The following is a 24,697-nucleotide window of genomic DNA, read 5'->3' as shown; positions in this document are numbered from 1 at the left end:
GACATATTTGATTTTGTTAAATATCATATCCTCAGTCTTTAGCCAAATGCCTGGCACATATCAGGTGCTCAATAATGGATTTCACATGGGAATAGATTCTGAAAATAAACAATTCTGTGGTAAATATTAAAGTATAAATAGTGATGCAGAAAAAATATATATTAATTTTGCCAGATGGTCAAGGTCAATGTCTAACAACTTCCACTGATACCCTTTTAAATTTCTTTTATTATCTGCTTTTCTAGCAGTTAATTTTGTGCCTGAGTAGGCCAAAGGACTTAATTCAGTATTAGCTGATTAAACAGTTCTCCAGGCCCAGGGGAAAAGCATGTATCTCTAATTCTGTCTATGTACTGTACTGTTTGACCCTTATATAAGAGACATAATACTTATTTATATAATTCTTGCTTACCAGTTCTTTTTTTGTGCTTATGTCTTATCTCCCCAACTAGACAGAAAGACCTATAGGGTCATCAAGGACTTTATATTTAACAATGTCTTCCCAAGTGTTGTTTTGTTAAAGTGTCCTCCAAATCTCCCATCATCATTGGTCAGTAGTTTCAAAATCTAATGCACTACCATTTTTGACAGTTTAATGTGAATAGTTAAGTTGTAGTAAATATTTAGTGCGCCCAATTATCAATAGTTTTTATTGTCAGGCTCAAGTGTTAAGATTAGGGATAATGGCAATTGAGAATAAGATTTATGACAGTCACTTAATAATAATACTGAGTTGTCATCAATTGCATATATATTTAAAGAGGTCATAGCTATAGTCCACAGTTTTATCCAAGAGATAAGTATTTCTAATAGATACATAGTTCTCATTTTCCTAGTCCTACTCTAAAGTTAGTGTGCATAAAAGATGTAGCATTTAGAATGAAGAGTAATTACACAACACAAGGCAACTTTACCCATTTTATCCCCCCAAACTATAGTGCTTCTAAGCAAATTTGGCAACTCAACTGTTTTTAAAGAAATCTACAAGTTGTTACAGAAGAAGGTTAAGTGACCAATGCCTTAAACCCATGTATGACAACTAATTACCTACCCATGTATCAAAAGGATTTTCAATACTTGTTTCTGAACTATATAACTAAGTGATTAAATTAAATTGGTACCTTTTTTCCCCAAGATAAAGAAGAATAGACTATGGTGATTAACAAGTAAAAAAAAAAGATCATTCTGTACACCCACCTTAACCGTATATAGTGATGTATGTCAATTATTTCTCAATAAGACTAGAAAATATTAAAAACTAATACAAGACAAGAAAAACAACAACAAACTCTCTAAATTTCCCTCTGGCTGCATCGTACCAGGTGCAGATTATTTTATATCAAACAATTAAAAATAAAAACACTAAGGTTCAGAGTGAGGGGATTTTTAAAAGGGCAAGAAGTCTACTGAGTAAAAAATAGGCCAACTTTACCTATGGCTTTAAAGATGAAAAGAATACCTTATATAGAATTCATGTACTACTTTAAAGAATATTATTTCTGCTAGATAGTCCACTAATGTTTACCTAAAATCACATTCGCTCTGATATCATCTCAGACATAGATCACAAATACTTTTGATACAAACAGAAGGAAAAAGTAAGAAAAAATTGGTTTTAAAAAATCATAGTTTCACTAGTAACTTGCCTAGCAATTCAGGCCAAATGATTAAAGCAGGTAACATTAAAAGACAACTCTTGGAAGCAGGAAATGCAGCTCCACCATTTTGTCTGACCAGCAACCAGAAGTCTCAAAACTGAAAAATTTTCATGTAGAAACTTTGGCCAGATGGAATAAATACACCACTTGGCATATGGTAGAAGCAGTCCCTATCTTATGATCAAGACCACCGTGTTCCAAAAGTTTGTAAATTATTTGTAATTCTCAACAGATTACCAAACATAAAGACATTTGTTTCAGGTTAGGAATGAACACCCCACAATGGCTATGGTAGTATACAGTGCTGCCTTGTTTACCACTGTGTCTTTAGCAGAGGTGTCTGTTGAATGAATGAAACACCAGGTACTATGCTATAAAAACAGCAGCATAAACAGCTAAAAGGGTTGAAAATGGCTAGTCTAGCAAACAGGACAAAGAAAGTGGAGGGGCAGAAGGCTGATGTTTTTCTATATGAACTTTTCAGTACCACTCAATTTTAAAAATTATATTAGTTTCTGTTGCCCCAATTTTTATAGGTAAAATCCACACTAGTCACTTATCTTTCTTCTGAAACAACTTATAGATTTCACTAATAACACAAGTTGACAAATTTGGTTAGAAGTACACAGCACCTTGCCATAATAAGGGTGAAGTGGCTTTGTAGTAAGTAATTATTCTTCATATTAAATGTTCTGGCTTTTATGCACTCTAACATCACATTAGTGAAAGGGCGTGGGAAAAGGTATTGCTTTTATTTTATATACTTCTACATAGTTCAACAATTTTTAGAGTTTTTACTTTAACATGTCATTATTGCAGTCTTTAAAAAATCCAGTCTTTGTTATGATCTTTATTCTTTGTACTAGACCAAGCTCTGTAAAGGCAAGGATAATATGCCATTTATTCACAATTATATCCTCTACAACTATTATAGTGCATGGAACACAAGAAGTACTGGATATTTACCAAATAAATAACTTTTCTGAAACATTTTCTCTATATGCTCTGAATTAAGCATGCACTATTTAAAAATGTTAACTGTATTTTTATAAATAGAAGGCAGGAAAATATATAAGTTCTTAAAAGATTTCCATGAAAACACACAGTTAAAATAAATTTCTGACAGTTTAAAAGAATGATAGCCTTTAGTTTCTATAAAACTGTACCATCTATTTAGTTGTTTCCCAGGAGTTTAAGATGGATGGTCCACTACTAATAAAATAGAATTAATTAAAAAAATGAAGCCTAGGCTTCTAAGTGCCAATGTAGGAGCCAGAAATTCAACTGCAATAGCCCTTAGTAGAATTGTCTTTTGTTACAGGAAACCCAAGTAACTGGCTACTTCTCCAAACCCTTGACCTGGGGAAGAAGTGACACGTCTATAATGCAGTCATTTCCTTTGGGACACAAAGAGCCTCAAGGAAGAAAAACAAAACACATCTATTTTTCTACCTGATACAAAAATAAAATCTAACTGAGGCTAGAGGAAACATTACAATGGTAGTAAACAGAGCTTCACATATTGAAAAAACTGAATTATATATTCAAAAAGCTAATCTTCAGTGGAATAGCTTAACATTCAAGAAAAGTACTAAAAAATTATGCTATCTTAGTTACCCAGTTATACGTCTAGCCATTATGGGAAAGAGGGTAGAATCAAGGTCCTAATTAAAGATAATTCTTCAGCTAGTTTCTCAAACTGCACACTAAATACTAACTTGTGATTGTCTATAATAAAAGTTTGAAAGTTCTGTAACTATCATACCGAAGTATCTAATTTTGAAAAGATGTTTCAAAATGGCTCCATTGTTTTTTCAGCCTCAATAACGATTTAAAGTCTGCGTTCTGCCACGTCTCCTTTACTGATGATGACGTTTTATCCGCAGATTCAATGGCATTCCTGGTAAGGTTTCTACCAGCCGCCCACCCCCTCACCCATATTCTTATTCTAGGTATCATGGCCTTGCTTTCTGATAGTGAGCCAATAGTAAGTGCAAAAATATAAAATTACAAGACAGTAGCAATGAAATTTCAATTTGATAACCAAGCCCAATTTCTTGGCTCAAAGAATAATCACAGAAGCCATTTAGTATAAAAAAATTTTTTTAAATATCTACTCACTTATAGCATAAAAGTCAAAACCTTAAAGGTCTATACTATTCAATTGGACATTTACGTGAGTGTTTTCAAACTGGGATCTAAAATGTCTCTATCACAATCTTCTGTGTTTTCATTTCTGATAACCTATACAAATTAGTAAGATGCTCCTCAACTTATGGTAAACCTATCATAACTTGAAAATGCATTCAATGTACCTATTTACCAAACATGTAACTTAGCCTAGCCTACTTTAAACGTGCTGAGAACACTTACACTAGCCTACAGTTGGGCAAAATCACCTAACACAACAATGAGTACACTGTAGCAGGGGTGTCCAACCTGGGGGGGGCGGGGTGATGGCATGCAGCCCAGGATGGCTATGAATGCAGCCCAACACAAAATTATAAATTTACTTAAAACATGGTGAGATTTTTGGGGGGATTATGTGTCACAATGTATTTAATGTGGCCCAAGACAACTCTTCTTCCAGTGTGGCACAGAGACACCAAAAGTTTGGACCCCCTGCTAGAGTATCAGTTGCTGACCCCTGGAAGAGCACAGCTGGGGGTGCGGCTCACTGCCACTACCCAGTACACATACTGCTAGTGGGAGGAAAAATCAAAATTGAAAGCAAAGTTTCAACCGAATGTGCATCACTTTTGCACCACTGTAAAAAACATTAAAAACTGAACCACCCTAAGTCAGGGACCATCTATATAAGCACACACTGAATCAGCTCAGTAACAACCTTATATCCAAGTGCTACCAAGTTATGTCGTTGCCCATGTTTTTGTTTATAATCAAGTTGGCACCAAGCACTTACCACTACTTGTCACAGAAGGGCCTGGATCATATAAATTACATATGTGTGAAGTGAGATCCAACGGACCTCATGTCACGTGCTGTACAAACGAAGGTTTCCCAGCAGTCAGAACAGAACAAAGTGCTGAGATGGCAGAAGCAGCACGCTCCACAGTGGCGTGTGCCTGCCAAACGGTAATAGAACCTCTACCCTGTCAGGGCCATTTTCACACTCTAAGTAGTAATCTGTATGATATCCGGACCAGCTGCTCTAATTCATTATAGCTTGCACAACATAGGGTACTGCAAACCCTACAGGATGTAAAATCCTAAGTCTTTTTCCAGTGATCAATCCCTGTATGGGAATATCTCAGCAGTCAGTTGGTGGTGCAGCTTACTAGTTAAATAAAGAATCCGAAAGGTTTCCCTCCACTAGTCAGTATCATCAAACATCCACTGAATGCCTCTTACAGGCTAACAAGGGGAGTTTAAGAAACTCAGTAGCCGCTGTGGCCTCTTTTCTAGGAGTATCCTAATTTAATTGGGTGTAATTACGTGAAAACATATCACAAGATAACATACAACAAGTTTAGAATGACTACTGGAAACTCAACTTCCACAGGAGTTGAAAGGAGAGAAGATTTTAGTTGTCTTCTCTCATCCTCAGACTGTCCAAATTGCAATTTGCAGATATCCACAGAGGAACAGAAAGAACATGAAAAGGAAAGCAACAGAGGAAGGACAGAAGGAAAGGGAAAAGGTAGAAGATTTGCTCCAGATGAAGTTACAGTCAATCAGAATGGAAGAAGAATGGAATTAGTATGTACTGAGTACCTTCTATGTATAAGGCATACTATGTTAGGAGTATTATAATATCTTACCACAACTACTTTATTGAAGTTTTATACCTATGTTTAAAGATCAGATAACTGAGGATTAAGTACTTGCCCCAAATTACACAGGCTAGTAAGAGGACAGAGCGAGAACCATGGCTCTAAAGATATTCTACTATAATATACTAACTCTTAAACTGCATTTAGATATTTGGACAGTGTCTGTTGGGCTCTGCACAGGTACCATGGGGAGCATACTACCAATAAGTAAGTTTCCTCCCAAGCCTAATAAAATTTATAATCTCAAGTTGGAGATGAGTTATATAATATTATATTATTAAAAGACATAATGCATGTAAAGCCCACACAATTCCTGGCATTTAAGAAGTGCTCATGTATTAATTGCTGCTATTATTATTAAAAGTGGAATGTTATATGGGCTACACAGAAGTGAAAATTACAGCAGAGGTTGAGGAGGTAAGACATCTTTTTTATTACAGTGATAAGAAAAAGGTGGCACGAAGAGGTAACGTGTACTGAGTCTTGAATAATTGGAAAGGATCTTGTAGAGGCAAATTGGAGGACTGAGGGTAGAGAGGATGTACAGCAGCACCAAGTAGAAGCTTGGCACTAGGAAAGGTTTCTGTGAGGAGCATCAGGTACACGCAGGGACAGGGGACGGAAAGGTAGCTTGGGGTCAAATCAAAGAGACTGAGATCCCCTAATAAGAAGTTTAACTCTATCCTAGAGGCAAATGTAATCCATTAAAGGTTTTTCACAGTTAATTAATTATAGTCATTCATTTATAGGATGAAGAAGAGAATTCAGGAATATTAGGAGTGCACCAGAAATAGAGCTGGCAAGATGTAACAAAAACAATAGTTAAGATAATGTAAGGGGAAGGGTGTAAGAGATTCTATTTAAAAAGAAAAAAAAAAGAGTCATCAGGTTTGGTAGGTTAGAAATTACCACTAAAAGGATTTGCACCTTTCAAACCTCGGTGACTTAGAGAATAACGTTGTCATTAACAGGAAGAAAAATTGGATAAAGAGATGGGTTTGGGGAGGAAAGGGATGATAGACTCACTTCTAGCCATGCTGAGGTTGAGTTCCAGGGAAACTGCAAACTGGCAAAATCCAAAAGAAAAGAATGTAAGATGTAAAAATGGGGGGAGGAAATTTTAGCTGAACCCATGAAAATGGTGGGGGCTAATGGAGGGTAAAAGATTAAGGTCGCTGTCTCAAAAGAAACTTCAGGCAGTCAAGTGTATGGGTAAAGTGTTAACTTTGGAAAAGAGTAAGATTTTTCCTTTGAAATATTCAAAGCAGAGGAAGAAAGTGTAAGTGAAGTCAGTGAGAACTATTGAAGAAAAGGAAAGATCATTTTCTATAAAAAGGGAAAGGCTCTAATTAGATTCTGAATACTAATAAAAAGATTCCACTGTGAGGATTTAACTGGAAATCAATAAGAAGTCAATAAGAGGATTGTTAAATAGTTACAAATATCCAATAGAAGTTAGACAAAATGTAAATTGTGATATACACACACACACATATAAATTGTGATATGTCACAATTTATATATATGTGTGTGTGTGTGTGTATAAAAATAAAATCGTGATAGCCATTTTGATTTTGTAACCTCTAACAGCATGGGCAGCTGAGAAACCGGACGATGGGGGCCCTGGTAACCAGAATGCATACACGGTACAAAACATCCAGTGACAAGAAATGCTAAGGGTGACAGCAAAATCAACATTGAAGAAGATGACCACAAGTTCTACACTGCAGGGTGAGATAAATAAAACTGAAAGGTACTAAATGGCCAAGAAAAAATGGAGAACTAGAGCTCAGACCAAATGAGAGAAGAAAAGTTAGGAAGAAGTGGTAGAAGAGGATGAAGGTAAGAAAACTGTGATTAAAGAGAAAATACTTTTAAATTCAATATTATGGAGACATTGCAACAAGGCCAAAGCGCTATGTTTAATGGTTAACATTGAGATGAAACTCAGTGAAAAAGGAAGAAATGTAAATACCCTCTCCCACACCCACTGGCAGGAAAGCTCCATGAGTGCCCACTCCACAGTGCCTAGGTATGTTACACATCTCAAAGTACTCAACAAACAACTACACATCATCTGTTTGTCCCCAAATTCCTTTGTTATTTCTTCACTTAATGACCTGTTATCAAGCCCTCTTTAGAACGCCAAGTTCTGGGAGGGGGAACGGTTGAGAGTAGTTGTCATATTAGTAATGGCAACTAATATTTATTGATTTTGACAGCTAGGCATTATTTCAACAAATTTTTATTTAACTCTTTTAATGGTCAAAACAACCCTATGAAGTAGGTCCTTTTATTATCCTCATTTCATAGATGAGGACACTGGAACTCAGAATAAATTCAATGTCAAGAGCTGGCACCAAAGTCGGGTTCTTTCTTCACCACACTTCACTAACCGTAGGGAGAAGATCTTTACCTTTTTGTCAAATTAACATTTAATTACGTATTTCCAAATGTTCTATCCTCTGCATGCATTAACTTTAGAAAAAAATATATAAAGTACTTTTATGTGAAGAAGACTCAGTGATGTGTATGGGTCAGTCAGTGGCAGAGCTCCGCAAAAGAGGTCAGCCCTGAACTGGGCTTTGAAGAAAAGGAGCAATATGCCAAAGCAGAGAGGAGGCAGACAGCATTTCAGGGAGACAGAGCACCACATGCAAGAATGTGGAGACCAGAAATGAAAAGAAGTGTTCAGAGGAAAGCAAGTAAGCAGCAGCACTCTAGTAGGTTTATGTAGGGGTACAGTGACAGAGATGTCAAGAAGAGCAAGCTGAGCCCTGACTGGTGTGGCTCAGTTGGTTAGGCATCATCCCACTAAGAGAAAGGTCTCAGGTTCAATTCCCGGTCAGGGCACACGCCTGGGTTGTGGGTTCAGTCCCCAGTTGGGGGCATATAAGAGGCAATCGATCCATGTTTCTCTCTCACATTGATATTTCTCTCCCTCTCTTTTCCCCTCCCTTCCCCTCTCTGTAAGAGTAAATAAATAAAATCTGTAAAAAAAAAAAAATAGAAAAGCAAGCTGAGATTAGACCATATGGAGACCTGAATGTCAGTCTAGCCAACTGTGGAGGGAATTTCATCTGCCACATTTTGTCTACTAGGATTCTTAAATTACTTATCTTCATATAATATTGAATGACAACAGTAACTGAAAATTTTTTTTTTAATTTTAAAAAACAAACCACTTATCTTCTTACTAAATCACAAATGTGCTGAAATGATGCTATAGTCATTTATTAAACTAATTACAAAAAAAACCTACAGAAATTGGTTTTTAAAACCAACAATGAAGTTGCTTTTAAAAAGCATTGCGCACCCTCGATCCTACCTCCTTTGGCTTTGTCCACGTGTCCTTTACACATGTTCCTTGACAACCCTTCCCCTATTTTCCCGTTTCCCCTCTCCCCCCTCCCCTCTGGTCACTGTCATTTTGTTCTTTATTTCAATGTCTCTGGTTATATTTTGCTTGCTTGCTTGTTTTGTTGATTACGTTTCACTTATAGGTGAGATCATATGGTATTTGTCTTTCACCGTCTGGCTTATTTCACTTAGTATAATATTCTCCAGATCCATCCATGCTGTCGCAATGGGTAGAAGCTCCTTCTTTCTTTCTGCTGAGTAGTGTAGTATTCCGCCATGTAAATGTACCAGTTTTCTGAACCATTAAATTACTGATGGGCACTTAGGTTGCTTCCAGCACTTGGCTATTTATTGTAAATTGTGCTGCTATGAACATTGGGGTGCATAGGTTCTTTTGAATTGGTGTTTCAGGGTACTTAGGGTATAATCTCAGTAGTGGGATTGTTTAAGTCATTTCCACAATTATCTGAATCAAATCTGTATAGTAAGTTTCTTATTGTATAAAGCTTCTCATGCTGCTACTCGTATTTTGCTGTACAATTCTTTTTGCCCAAATTTTTGAGGAAAAAATAAGGATGCACATTATACATGGGTGGTACATGAAATACTTTGTATTTGTTCTTGTGTTTTGAAATTATTTATTACATAAAATTTTTTGTACCATAATATGTTCAGAAATAAATGCTAAAATTCCTTTACAATACAAAAACTAAGTATCTAAATATAAATAAATTAAAAATTGAATTAAAAAATTTTACAAAAGCATTGCTCATGCAGTAATTTATAGATCTCCTAGTTTAGCCCATATTCACTTCTAAGTCTCTTAACAACCACATCCTGAAACAATATTTTTTAATGCCTCTATTCGAACATTCTCAAGTAATGGGGAACTCACCATGTTGTAGGATGCCTTATACCAGCAGTCCCCAACCTTTTTGGCACCTGGGACAGGTTTCATAAAAGACAATTCTTCCACAGACCAGGGCAAGGCAGGGCAGGGGTAGGTGTGGGGGGTGAGAGATAGGAGTTGGAGCTCAGGCGGTAATGCCAATGGTCTCCAAGGACAGGGAGGAGGAGGTTATAGACCCTGCCCTATACTACCTTGTCTATTCAAGCCAATTCCTTGTACAGGACAAAGACATGTAGACAGAAAGGGTTATAAAACATCAGTTTTCTATAATTCAATCTTGTAAATCAAAAGAAAATCCTCTATATGCCACAATGCATGCTCTTTCACTGGAGAATAAACATAGAAAACTACCTTTAGTATGACAGAGTAGACACTTGGTGTTTTTGTCACTCAGCGTCTTCCGCTCATTATTCTAACTTTACTCGGGCTGGGGCGGGGACAGGGGACCATCTTCCACCCTATCAGCAATGTGTTTCCGGTAAAGTAGATAACATCTCAGCTCCAGGAGTAGAGCATATGACTATGAAACTGACTGGTCCAGGCTGGGAAAACAACTGAAGCTAAGGTGATCAGCACTAATCCTATTAACCCTATCACATCCAAAAAGAACAATAATGGACTTGGATGGAGTTCCAACAAGGGTTGGCTGAAATTGCTGCAACCATTTTACCACCAAAAAGGGAGAGCCTAACTAAAAATGAAGCCAACCCAGAAGTGGAATCGAGAAATGGAGACTGGGGATCCAGGTCCTCATGACCTGTTTAAGTGCCTACTTCAATACCTAAGCCAGGTTTGCTTTTTTCTTAATCAGTTTGGGTTTTTTCTTTCACTTCCTTTGTAGAGGACTACCCAACACATGTGGTAATTGCCAAATCCTTCAACAAAAAAAGTAGGTCAACTTCTCAGCACTTATCTGTTGTTAATGCACTGTATATAATTTGGTTATATTAATAACCAACAATAGATACTAAATTTAAAAAAGGAATCTGGCACATTTTAACAGCATTTCACTTTCAACATTGCCTTGCACTGTCTTGTTTCTAGATAAAAATCAGTATTTTACTATAACTTTACTATATATTATATATAACACTGTAATGGTAAGAATAAGCAATTCAGAAATTAAAATTTTTCATTACATCATTATCACAGTTATTTAAGAAAACAGAAAAAGACTAACCTCCCCCCCACCAAAACTAATAAACTATCCAGAAGCCATGTAAAGGCTCTTACTTGAAGCTGAAGAGTATGTCGAAGAATTGTTTCTTCTAAGGCATGGATCCACTTCTCTCGCTCATCAGCATCACGAGCTGGAATAAAAGATTATAAAAATTAAAACCTTAATTTTTACAACATAGTTCTATCGAAAGTAAAAATTTTAAATCGTTATGCTAATAGAGAATGTTTTTGTTGTGTCACTTTCTTAATAGGTTCATCCTTCTAGCCTCCAAATATGCTATGTACTTACAGCAACTTATAAAAAGAGGAATAATTGTTTTCATAATAGGCAAGTTCCCTTTCCACTGAGAACAACCAGAAAAGCTAGAATAATTATTTAAAAAACAACTGGTTGAAGCTATCAGAAAATAACAAGGTAGTAAACAATTAACAGGGCAAGACCTAGGAGAAGTCAAACATCTAGAAGATAAGCCTGGTATTCAGGGCCACTATAGGTATTGTAAATTCCAGGAGAGGAATTACAGACTGAGCAATAGCTTAAAAGCCTTGTCAGTATGTGTGGGTAGGGGGTATATGAAAACACTATGTACTTTCTAACTCAATTTTTCTGTGAACCACCTAAAACTGCTCTAACGTTGAAGTCTATTTAAAAATAAAACTAAAACGCCAAAAGTTAGAAACTATAGCCCACCAACTGTGGGGCCCTTGGTTAACAGGTCATGTGTTGATTGAGATCTCAAAGGGCTGTACCTTGGGATTAAGAGTAAAAAAGTTAAAACAACTGCTCGGCCATCTGGGTGGCCCAGGAAAGTCACGAAGCCTGAAATGGATTAAAATAACCCCAGGGAGTTAGTGACTCTAGGCACCTGGCTAGCAAAAGCACATGAGTATCTTTTCTGCAAAAGAAAGCATCTTAGCCGCTAAATTATTTCTAAAAACAGTTTTCAGATACAATGTCTAGCACATAAGCAAAGATAACCAAGGACACAGTGAGACAAAACTACCCACAAATGAAAACCAAGACAAGAGAAACAGGTCAAGGGAGCTCCAGATACTTGAACAAACAAGCCCATGCTTTGAAAGTAACTATGCTTACTACATGCAACAAAACACTAGAAACTTTGACAGAGACTAGGAAACCATTCTATAAATGATTTAGATTTTTATTTAATTTTTTTCAATTATAAATAATATAGATTTTTAAAATAATTAAACATAAATTCTAAAGTTGAAAACATAGTAAGTAAAATTAAGAAGTCAATGATGAGTTTAACTGGAGATTAGATCAAATAAAGAAAGAGCAGAAGAAATTCATCAGAACAAAAAAAGAATGCGTCAAAGCATACAAAATGTAGAAGAAAGGGTAAACAACATAGAGAGTGAGAGGGTGTAACATCACTGTAATTGGAATATCAGACAAAGAAAAAATGGAAAAGCAGGACTTTTTGGCTGAGAATTTTTCAAAACAGATTAAAGACACTAAGCCACAGATTTCAGAAACCCTAAGAATTCCAGGAAGGATATTTGGTTGACAGCAAAAATTACTGTCAACCAAATATACAGAAATATCTTAAAAACAGGCAGGAAAGGGGTGGGGGTAGGGGCAGTGGGTGTAGGGAGTAGACATATTACTGTATTACTTTCAAAGAAACAACAATTAAATGCAGCTAAATTCTCAAAAGAAACAATGGGAACCAGAAGACAACAGAGTACTAGATTCAATGGCTGAAGGATATAACTTCCAATCTAGAATTAATAGAAAAATACCTTTCAGGAATTAAGATAAAGTCACTTTCAGGCCAACAAAAACGGAGAATTTGTCACCAGCAGACACTCAATGAAAATTTTAAAAGGCATCCTTCATGCCTGAGGAATAATAATGGTGAGGGAAGGTGGTAGAAGCAGGAATGAATATAAGAACAAAAAAATCATGTTACATGGTAAAACTAAGTGAACAGTTACAAATATGGTAAGAGAGAACCAAAATGATTTCTGGGTGTTACCAATTAGAATTGGAGGTTATCACTATGAATTCATGGTTTTGAGTATATATGTAAGTAAATACATACACAAATATGGATATGGATACATGTGTACACACACACATGTGCGTATATAATATTCATATATTCCATAGCTCTGAGAGGTCCTGGACGCCATGATTCCCAACAGGAATAAGTACACCTGGCACCAGGTGTTGATTTCCAAATACCATGCCCCATTAAAAGGAACAGGCTCCTTGGGAAAACTGTTGATTCCAGAACTAATGCAGGAAAGGTAGAAAATAAGCCTGAAACATCTTTTTTGTGTGTAGGCCAGAAAATAAGAAAGGAAATAGTCAAAAAATGATAGGGACATGTCAAAAGAGACAGAAGTCAGTTTAAAGGGAATTCTACTGGCCAAATCAAGGACAATTTAAACATCAAAATAAATAATGATAGTAACAAATTTTAATCCATTGAGTAAAACAGGAAAACCATGAGTTACTACTGATACACACATTGAAGGTTTGATAAGGAATGGGATCTTAGCATAGCTTCAAAATACATCCCTACAAAATATTAATTAAGAAAGGAAAAAGATAATATTTAACAACGAAAGTCTGGCAGATACTGCCTTAATCAGCTGATCAAAGTAGTTGTCATCAGTAATAGGACAAATTGAGATCATTCAGTGATCTTTGGGCCAAAGATAATGTAATTTGAACCAAATCATAAAGAAACATCAGAAGAAAACAAACTGAAGAACATTTTACAAAATAATTATTCCATAATCTTTGTAAGTGTCAAGGTCATAAAAGTCAAGGAACGACTAAGAAACGGTTCCAGATTAAAGGAGCCTAGCAAGACAGAACTAAATGCAGGATGTGATTCTGAATCAGATCCTCTTGCTATAACCGACATTACTGGGACAACTAGCAAAACTCGAATAGAGTAAGGATTGGTTGGCATTCATGGATCAATGTTAATTTCCTGGTTTTAATAGTTGTATAGTGTGTATACAGGAAAAGTTCCTTATTTGCAGGAAATATACAGTAAAGCATTCAGGGATTATGGGACAATTAGCAATTTACTGTAAAACAAAATGGTTCTATTGGGAGAAGTTCTTTGTACTATACTTACTGCAACTTTTCTGTGAGATTCTTTCAATTTTTAAAAAATTATACCTAGCCCTGGCGGCAGGTGTGGTTCAGTGGACTGAGTGCTGGCCTGTGAACCAAAGGGTGGCCAGTTTGATTCCCAGTCAGGGCACATGCCTGGGTTGTGGGCCAGGTCCCCAATAGGGGACACTCAAGAGGCAATCACACATTGATGTTTCTCTCCCTCTCTTTCTCCCTCTCTTCCCCTCTCTAAAATAAATAAATAAACCTTTAAAAAATTGTACTTAAAACATTATGATAAATCAAGGAAGACATAAATAAATGGAAATATCATTTTATGGATTTAAAGACTCAGTATTATAACAATTTTCAAACTGATCTATAGATTAAATGCAAAGCAAGTTAAAATTCCAGAAGGCAATTTTGAAATTTGTCAAGTTGATTCTAAAATACAAATACAAATGGTACAAAAGGTTAAGAATAGCAAAGGCTTTCTTGAAAAGAGAGAAGTATCCTTAGAGGGTTTACTCAATCAAATATAAAGTCTTAATTATAAATATACAGTAATTAAGAAAATGTGGTATTGGAGCAAAGACAGATAAGTAAACCAATGAATAGAGCCCAGAAACAGGCCCACTCACATACATGGACACTTACTCCATGACAAATGTGGCACCAAAGAGAATAAAGTAAAAAAATAATCTTTCAATAAATGGTGCTAAGACAAAATTTTTAAGAAATGAAGTCTGACCTTACCTTCTCCTACATACAAAAATCAATTTTAGGCAGTTCCTTAATTCTCAAGTGTGAAAGAAAAACAATAAAGTTTCCAGAAGGCAAAACAGGAGAATACCATCATAACCTTGGGATAGAAAAGAAGCTATTGAGTGAAGGGGAAATGGGACAACTGTAATAGCATAATCAATAAATTTAAAAAAAAAGAAAGAAAAGAAGCTTCTTTTAAAAAAAAATAAAAAGATCTTATTTATTTTAAGAGAGAAGGGAAAAGGAGGGAGAAAAGAGGGAGAGAAAACATCGATCAGTTGCCTCTAGTACATGCCCCAACCAGGGACCAAACCTGCAACCCAGGCATGTGCCCTGACCAGGAATCAAACCGGTGACCTTTTGCTTTGTGGACTGATGCCCAACCAACTGAGCCACAATGGTCAGGGGCAAAAAAAGCTTCTTAAACAGGATACGAAACTCCTAATTATAAAGAAAATGACTGATGAAGTTAACTATCCATACATCAAAGTTAAGAATTTTGGTTCATCAACAGACACCATTTAGAGAATGTCACGGTAGGTCACTGTGACACACAGAGTTAAAAATATGAACCCTGCACCCTTTCCGGGCAGCTCAGTTGTTGAGAGTGGGGCCCCGACACACCAAGGTTGTGAATTCCATCCCCGGTCAGGGCACATGCAAGAATTAACCAATGAATGAATAAATAAGTAGAACATCAAATCAATGTCACTGTCTGTCTGTTTGTCTGTCTCTCTCTGTCCCTCCCTCCCCACCCCTTTCTTTCTCTCTCTCTCTAAAATCAGAATTTAAAAAAATATGACTCTACAGACAAAGGAAGACAAATACCATATGATTTCACATATATGTGGATCTAGAGAACAAAATAAATGAACAAACAAAACACGAACAGACTCATGGTCACAGAGTATAAACTAATGGTTGCCAGAGAGGAGGAAGAGGGGGCGGATAGGCAACAAAGGGGCAGGGATTGAGAAGTACAAATTGGTAGTTAGAAAATACTCATGGGGAAGTAAAGTTCCGCACAGGGAATATAGTCGATAATAATGTATTGTGATAACTATGTACAGTGGCAGGTGGGTACTTTGTAAATATATAACTGTCTAATCACTATGCTGTGCACCTGAAATTAATATAAAGTAATATTGGATGCCAACTGTAGTTAAAAATAAAATTAAAAGAAAAAGAACATGGACTTTAGAGCTAGAATGCCTAGGTTCAACTGTGAGCTTTGCTATTTATTAACCATATGTCTTTCAACAAGTTTCTTAACCTTTCTAAAGCCTCAATGTCCTCATTTCTAAAATGAGGACAGTAATAGTATCTATCTCATAAGATGATTGTACACTTTAACTAAGTTAATACTAATATAACTCATGGATAGGTACCAAGTTCACCAGATTCTTCCTTGATAGAGTTAGTCCCACTCTCCATCCTTTCATTCAATTCCTACTGACCACATGCTGGTTCAAGCACTCATACAGTCTCTTGCCTATAAACAAAACATCACCACAAATGTAGTATATGCACTAGATCCTGCTGTCTCCAACACAGCCTGCATACCTCACTCGGAATGCTGTTTCCGTCAAAACCCTCAACATTCTCCCATGTCCTGTAGAATTCGCCTAACCTCCTGAGCAGTAAAACTCCTCCACATCTTCTTTTTCATGCCTCTTTTACAGGAACCAAACATCTTTACATTGACCTATAAACACTCTAACTGAATTATCTTCCCTCTCATGGCACACTTCCCCCTCTCGAACTGTAGCACGGACTCTACCCTCCTTCCCATTTATCTAAACCCCACATCTCTCAGAACAAGTGCTGCTTCTCCTCAAGGAAGCCTTACCTAACTAGTCCAAAAGCAGTGACCTCTCTCTCCTTTGAACTCCTGGAGGACTTTTAAATGCCAATGTATCACCCAATTATTCTTTGGTCAAGTATTCACTTACTACCTATAAAACTGAAATCTTATACTGCCTCCACACTGTTATTTACACTTTTCACGTTTATGTTTTATATCTGTGGTTAAAACTTAAGTTTTCTGATAATAACCATACTGTTTAACACAGTACTAGATATATCCACCTGTCCTTCCATTCTCCCATCCATCCATCCATCCACCCACCCACCCGTTTATTGCATAATTATTGTATACGAAGTACTGTGTAGAAACTAGGGATATAAGTTCAAATAAGAGCTAGGCCCTGTCTTTATGACAGGCATCGAGTGACAGAGAGATACTTCTGTAAACTGACAGGTGCTACTATACAGAATGACTGATACGACCAGAGAGGAAATCAGTGTAAGAGTAGAGTTCACAACCTATCACAAGGAAGTGTGTGTTTGTGGAGGTGAATTTGGGGAAGGCTTATGGAGCAAGGAGATCAGAGTTGAGTTTTAAAAATAAGTAGAAATTAGAGTCAAAGGTTCGAGTGTGGGTGTGGATGTGGAGGGGGTGGGAGGGAGGGGAAAAGGAAGGGGATGAAGAGAGCTGTGCAGGGGGGTCATTGATAGGGAGCCATTCAAAGTAAAGAGGACAGAATAAGCAAAGGCAAATGTGCGACAAATTACTATATGAGGATATAGGACTAAACAGAAAATACTGCCCATGCTTCCCTATTTTTTCTAGTGGTGACCTTAGCAAGTCATTAATACGGTCTGAATATTCATTTAGCACCTTCAAATTGGAGGCTTGCTGGCACAAAGATAGATATATAGACCAATGGAACAAAGGAAGAGAGCCCAGAAATAAACCCTTATATGTAAGGACAAATAATAAAAAGAGAAAAACAAGGGTGTCAAAACCACACAACGGGGGAAAGACAGTCTCTTCAACAAATGTTGCTGGGAAAACTAGACATCCACACATTTCAAAGAATGAAGATGGACCCTTACTTTATACCAGATATAAAAATTAATCAAAATGGATGAAACACCTAAATGTCAGACCCAAAACAATTAAACTCCTAGAAGAAAACATAGGGTGATATCTTCAGAACATTGGACTTGGCAAATATTCCTTAGATATGACACCAAAAGCAGAGGCAACAGAATTTTTAAAAATAGACAAATGGAACCACAACAAACTTAAACACTTCTGGGTATCACAGGAAACAATCAACAGAGAGAAAAGGCAACCAATGAGAATGGGAGAAAATACTGCAAATCATGTACCTGATAAGAGGTTAATATCTAGAGAATACACTGTATAAGGAACTTCTCACATCCAACAACAACTTGATTTAAAAAAAAAGAGCAAGAATTAACAGATATTTGCCAAAGAAGACATACAAGCAGCCAATGAGCACATGAAAAGATGCTCAACATCACTAATCATTAGGGAAATGCACATCAAAAACACAATGAGATATCACCTTTCACCCGTGAAGATGGTCACTACCCAAAGAACAGAAACAGTGTTAGCAAGGATACAGAGAAGTTGGAATCCTTGTGCCCTGTTGATGGGAGTATAAAATGGTACAACCATTATGGAAAACAGTATAGAGGTTCCTCGGAAAATTAAAAACAGGAATACCATACAATCCAACAATCTCACTTCTGGTTACACAGTAAATCCAAAGAAATTCAAAGCAGAATCCCAATGATATAGTTGCACATCTGTGTTCATTGCAGCATTATTCACAATAATCAAAAGTGGATGAACTCAAATGTTTGACAGATGAATGGATAAAGAAAATGGGGCATATATATACAATGGAATATTGGGCAGCATTAAGAAATAAGGAAATTCTGACAGATGCTACGATATGGATGTACATATCGTACATTATACTTGAGAACATTATACTAAGCAAAAGAAGCCAGTCACAAAAAGGACAAACACTGTATCGTTCTACTCATATGAAGTACCTAAAGCAGTCAAACCATAGTAATGAAAAGGGGAACTGTGATCACCAAGGACTGGGGAGAAGGGGTAGAGGGAGTTAGTGTATAACTGATACAGAATTTCAGTGTTATAAAATAAAAAGGTTCTAGAGATTGTTGCATAACAATGTGAATATACTTAACATTACTGAAAAATGGTTCAGTTGGTAAATTTAATGTTATGTGTTTTTACACTTAAAAAATAAATTGGGGGCTTGGACTAAATTGCCCTTTCCAGCTGAAAATTCAATATTCTATTATCCTGACTAACCTAGTCCATCTTCTCCTATTCTCCCATGAGTCAGTAAACAAACCTGTACCCTGCTGGATCTACCAGGGAAGTATATTTGTCTGTATGAAGTACCAATGAAGTGCATGGTTATTTACTCAATCACAATAAATTATTCATTCACATGAGAAATAAGAACACAGTAATAATATACAATTCACAAACCACCTGCTGAGGAAGCTCTCTAGAAGTAAAATTAAACTTTTGAACAAATCCCTACTAAAATGGTCCAATTTAATTAATGAAAACAACTTTTAAATAGTACATTATGTTCCCTATACACGTAAAGACAGGTTAACTCTTCCTCCCTCTTTTTATAAAGTTTATATACCATATTTTGCTGTGTATAATGTGCCCCCATGTGTAATGTGTGCCCACAGTTTTGTGCACATTATACAGGGGATTATTACACCCACGGTATGTACTCATTACACCCATGCATAATGTGCATCCTTATTTTTCCCTCAAAAATTTGGGCAAAAAAGTGCACCTTATACATGGCAAAATATGGTATTCAACTTATCTCTAGAATTCTTATCTCTAGCTCCTACCTCATTACATTTTCAAGCTCTCTTTCCATCCTCTGAGCCAGCAAGTTCTAAATTTTGTTTGGCTCTGACCCACAATATACAATTTGTAGATTGACACAGTTCACAAATACATATACACATATATGTATGCATATACATATAGATATACATATAAAACTGGAACGTTAGTTTCACAAAACAGTGCTTGCTTTTACTACATGCCATACACACTGATATTTCCTCTCTGCTGTATTTCATTTTTTTTTAAATGCTGATCTTGGTCCACCGAATAGGATTCGCAATCCTTATGAATTGCCATCTACAGTGTGGAAAACACTTCTCTAAGCCACTGCAGTGCCCCACAAAGCTACTGCTTTTCAGTGTCTGTAAAGCAGTACTGGATAAAGACTAAGAAGGCTGGCTCTGATGCTTGTCCTTATTCACCCAGACCTTGAGCACGTTACTTAAACCTTCTGAGCTTTACTTTTCTCATCTATGATGAGGATGATAATACTACCTATGGGGATGATAACAGTGCCTAGACCTTACAAGGCTGTTGTAGGGTTTAAATGAGATAATTAACCTCTACAATATTTAGCACAGTGCCTGACATATACTAAAATATCAACATATCATTATCCCACAGAGCCTTAAGAGAAAACAAGTTCTATTAGTAATCTAATAAATGATTAGCCAGAAAAAAAGAGTAGGGAAGGGATTACTGATAAATTCTACTTTCTAAAAATGACTGGTTTACATGGAAACAATATAAAGTGCACAGAACGAAAAACAATATCCATCCAGTAAATAAAATACTTAAAATTTCAGGATTCTATTCACATTCCATAGTATTACACATATCTGAAGTAAGTTTTGAGACAAGTTTCTAAAACTCCTATATCTTGCCATTCCTGATCCACTGCTTAAGAATCTGTTTTCTAAGTCGCATTTCTTCTCCTCTAAGATACTCAGCAACTATGAATAAATTACTGCTTGTTCATGAAAGAAAGTGGTTATTTACCTGTTTTGTAATTGAAAAAAAAAATAACCCCTGTAATCAGGAAAGCCTCCTTTTCTCTGAAAATTATTGTGAAATGAAAACACTATGCAAAAACAATATTTACAAGATTAAATGCTGAGTAACTGCTCAAAATCTATGGAGCCTCAATTCACATCAGGTGCTGTGTTGGAGATATAAGCAAGGATAAGGCAGACAGACCATAATCTCAAGTAATTTGGTCTTCTGAAAAGTAGAATCACTTGGTTTGTAAGTACACTGTTCAGCGGGGGAGGGGGGGTTATCTTCACACATTCTAATAGCCTCTAGTATCTGCTTATTAGAAGCCGGTGCATTCCTCTAGGCTATGCTAAAATGTCATCTTACCCACATATGTTGCTCAGGATAAGAGAATCTGCTCTGTCTTTCCTTAAATTTATTCAAGTATTTCAATACTCCGGTAGCATATAAACATGTGTCATATACTAATCATTGTCTTAGGCATTAGGGCCACTACTTTGAGCAATAGTTTATAACTCTAGTCCAGCAATAAGCAGAGTCCAAATCTACCTTTATCTTAATTCCCAATATACTCCTTTATGAACCACTCAATTTCAGTTACATTATACTTACTGCTCACATGACTCAAGTTCCCAGCTTTCGCTCAAGGTGTTCCCTCAGCTGAAATGCCTCAGTCTTGTCTCTATCTGTGTGAATAATAAAAGCTAACTCTATTAAGCATTTAATTTGTGTCAGCATGGTCTGATACACATGTCTAAATATTTAACATGCTTTACCTAATTAAATCCTCACAAACAATACATAAGATAGGTATTATTATTATCCTTATCTTCCAGACTACAGACAGAGAAAGTTTAGTATTTTGTAATAATGACCGAAAACTTCCCTAGTCTGGTGAGGGAAAAAACTAAACAAGCCCAGGAAGCTCCAAGAGTCCCGAACAAGATGGCCCCAAAGAGGCCTACACCAAGACACATCATAATTAAAATGGCAAAGCTTAAAGACAAAGAGAGAATCCTAAAAGTTGCAAGAGAAAATCATGTAGTTACCTCCAAGGGAGCTCCAATTAGACTGTCATCATTCTAAACAGAAACATTTCAGGCCAGAAGGGAGTAGCAGGAAATATGCAAGGTGTTGAAAAGCAGAGACCTACAACCAAGGCTGCTTTACCCGGGAAGGCTATTATTTAAAACTGAAGGAAAAATAAAGTTTTCCAGATAAGAAAAAGCTAAAGGAGTTTGTTAACACCAAACCAGTACTGAAGCAAATGTTAAAGGGCTTGCTTTAAGATGAAAAAGAAAAAGAAAAAGAAAAAAAGGAGGAAAATACTTTAAAAATAAAATGGCACTAAATACATATCTATCAATAATCACCTTAAATGTAAATGGCTTAAATGCTCCAACCAAAAGACAGGGTAACTGAGTGGATAAGAAAACAAGAGCCATACACATGCTGTCTCTAAGAGATCAACCTCAGATAGAAAGATACACACAGACTAAATAAAAGATGGAAAAAGATATTTCAAGCAAATAGAAAGAAAGAGAAAGACTGGGGTAGCAGTACTTATATCCAACAAAACAGACTTTAAAATAAAGGCTATAGAAAGAGACAGAGTAGGACACTACTTAATGATAAAGGGAACAATCCAACAAGAGGTTGTATCTCTAGTAAACATTTGCGCACCCAACATAGGAACACTGAAATATGTAAAGCAAATCTTCGTGGACATAAGGGGAGAGATTGACAGAAATACGGTTGTAACACCCCACTGACTTCAGTGGATAGATCTTCCAGACAGAAAATCTACAAGGAGACAGTGGCCTTAAACAACACACTATGCCAAATGGATTTAATTGATGTCTTCAGAGCATTTCATCCCCCCCAAAAGCAGAATATACATATTTTTCGAGCACATGGAATGTTTTCTGGGATAGGCCACATGTTAAGACACAAAAGAAGTTTCAATAAATTTAAGAAGATTGAAATCATATCAAGCACCTTCTCTGACCACAATGCTATGAAACTAGAAATCGATGACAAGAAGAAAACTGAAAAACACACAAAAGACACGGAAGCTAAATAACATGTTAGTATATTGCAATGACATTGTACCTAGAAGGCAACAAAAATAAATGGAGTGTCAAGGCTTCAAGCAACCCTGGACCTGTCAAGAAGCCTCGTCCCATGCCCTTCTTGCTAGACAAAGTCCTTCTTGTAAGATACCAATAATAAGCCTTTCCACACTTTGGACATAGTATGAAATAGAAAGAAGTAGAGCCAAAAACTCTAGTCAGAAAACTTGGGTTCAAGTCCCAGTTATACTATTTTTGTGTGACCTCAGGAGGACAGTACTTACCACCTCTGAGTTGTATCCACAAATTTCAAAAGGGGTTAATATCACCAACTCCCTCAGAGGTCTTCTCCTGAGACAATCAGGTGAAATAAGACATGCAACACTGGGGAGCCAGTGAGGTCAAGGGCCCTTAGGGCAAAATTACTTTATGGTAAATGACACCTCTGTGTTTTTTCACTGCGTGGACACCTGCACGGATGGTACAAGAGCAGTGGTGGCAAAACTGCTGGCATCTCAGCACAAATAGAGGCAATAGCACCAAAGAGTCATTCAAAGTACCAGATAGATCATGGAATTTAATGTAACAGAGTATTTTCATATATAAATCTCACTACTATAGTTTCAGATTCCACACTGCAACTAACCTGTAAGAACTATCACTTGTTGAGTTCTGGTGAAGTATCACAGAATAAAATTCACAATTATCTGAAAAGGCTATTAAAATATTTCTCCTTTTTATAACCATATATCTGCATGAAACTATATTTTCTTCAATTCTTCAACCAAAACCACACGTCACAAAAGATTGAATGCAGAAACAGATATGAAAATCCAACTATGTTCTATTAACCCAGACATTTAAGAGATTTGTAAAAATGTAAGAGGTCACTCTTCTAATTTTTTTATTTGGGAAAGTGATTATTTTCTCAGAAGCTGTAATTAGTATAATGGGATTGTTATTGATATTTTTAAGTGAATAAATAATTTTTAAATCCCTTGGTCTGAATTTCTAATCTGTAAATATCGGTTGATGTATCCCATGTAAACAAAAGCTCTTTGGAGACCTCAATAAATTTGTAAAGGGATCCTGACACTAAAATCTTTCAGAATCAGCCCTGGCTGGTGTGGCTCAGTGGATTCATTGCCAGCCTGCAAACCAAGGGGTTGTTGGTTCAATTCCTAGTCAAGGTACATGCTTGGGTTGTGGGCCAGGTCCCCAGTAGGGGGGGTGTGAGAGGCAACCACTCATTGATGTTTCACTCCCTCTCTTTTCTCCCTCCCTTCCCCTTTCTCTAAAGGTAAATAAATAAAATATTGTTTTAAAAAGTTTCAGAATCACTGGTATATATTATATGTGACCTCTTATTTGATTGCATATTGATTGCCTCCTCTACTGGAATGGCAGCTCCTAGAAATCAGAAGCTTCTTGGTCTTATTCGCTGTTGTATATCTAGCACTTAGCAAAGCACCTTGCATGTTTTATAAGTACTCATTATATATTTGTGAGTGGGTACATGAAAGATGCTGAATAAAAACATTCCACTTAGATAATTAGGTGGTTCAAAGTGCCGCAGACTATAATTTGTAACCAGTTGGGACAGGCTGAGTGCTCAGAGGGTGGTTTCTAAAGAAGGTAATAAAGAGGTGTGGAGAGAGAAAAACCAATTCACATGACTCTAAATCTAAAGTAATCTAAACCAATGTTTTGATATTCGGAAGGTTTAAGCACCATAGTTTAAATAAACTGCTTATCACAATTAGGACAGTGGTGAGATCAGATTAGAGAAAGAATGATCTCTGTGCTTTATTACATTTTATACAATCTTCTATCAATGCACCTGCAACACTGTAACACTGTAACACTATAATGCTCATTTGTTAACATTTCTTCCTGCCATTGCTCAGCTGTGTATTTCCTGAGCTCTGGGATGGAATCTAACGCATAGCTTCTTAATTCTCAAAACTTGACATGTTCTTAGAAAATAACTGAAACTCATAATTACCAGAAAAATGATAATTTGTCATCTTTTTAAATGGTACCTTCTCAGAGCTCCTGACCAGCATATAGTAAAACCTGGGCCCCCCACCAAGCATTCTCAATCCCCCATATCCTGCTCTACTTTTTCATTTCT

The 24,697-nt window shown here is 36.4% G+C and overlaps 1 protein-coding gene across 9 annotated transcripts in view; it reads right to left on the bottom strand.

Moving 5' to 3' along the window:
* OSBPL9 (oxysterol binding protein like 9) overlaps positions 1 to 24,697 on the bottom strand; it is a 128,417-nt gene that overhangs the window by 59,997 nt on the left and 43,723 nt on the right. For all 9 annotated transcript variants that reach the window (XM_053920574.2, XM_053920572.2, XM_053920573.2 and 6 more), the window contains one exon: positions 10,956 to 11,032. In XM_053920574.2, coding sequence (XP_053776549.1) covers positions 10,956 to 11,032 — 77 coding nt within the window. The remainder of the gene's footprint in view (positions 1 to 10,955; positions 11,033 to 24,697) is intronic.

The sequence above is a fragment of the Desmodus rotundus genome, chromosome 3 (genome assembly GCF_022682495.2).
Source record: "Desmodus rotundus isolate HL8 chromosome 3, HLdesRot8A.1, whole genome shotgun sequence".
NCBI lineage: Eukaryota > Metazoa > Chordata > Mammalia > Chiroptera > Phyllostomidae > Desmodus > Desmodus rotundus.
This window is presented reverse-complemented; position numbering and strand designations above follow the sequence as displayed.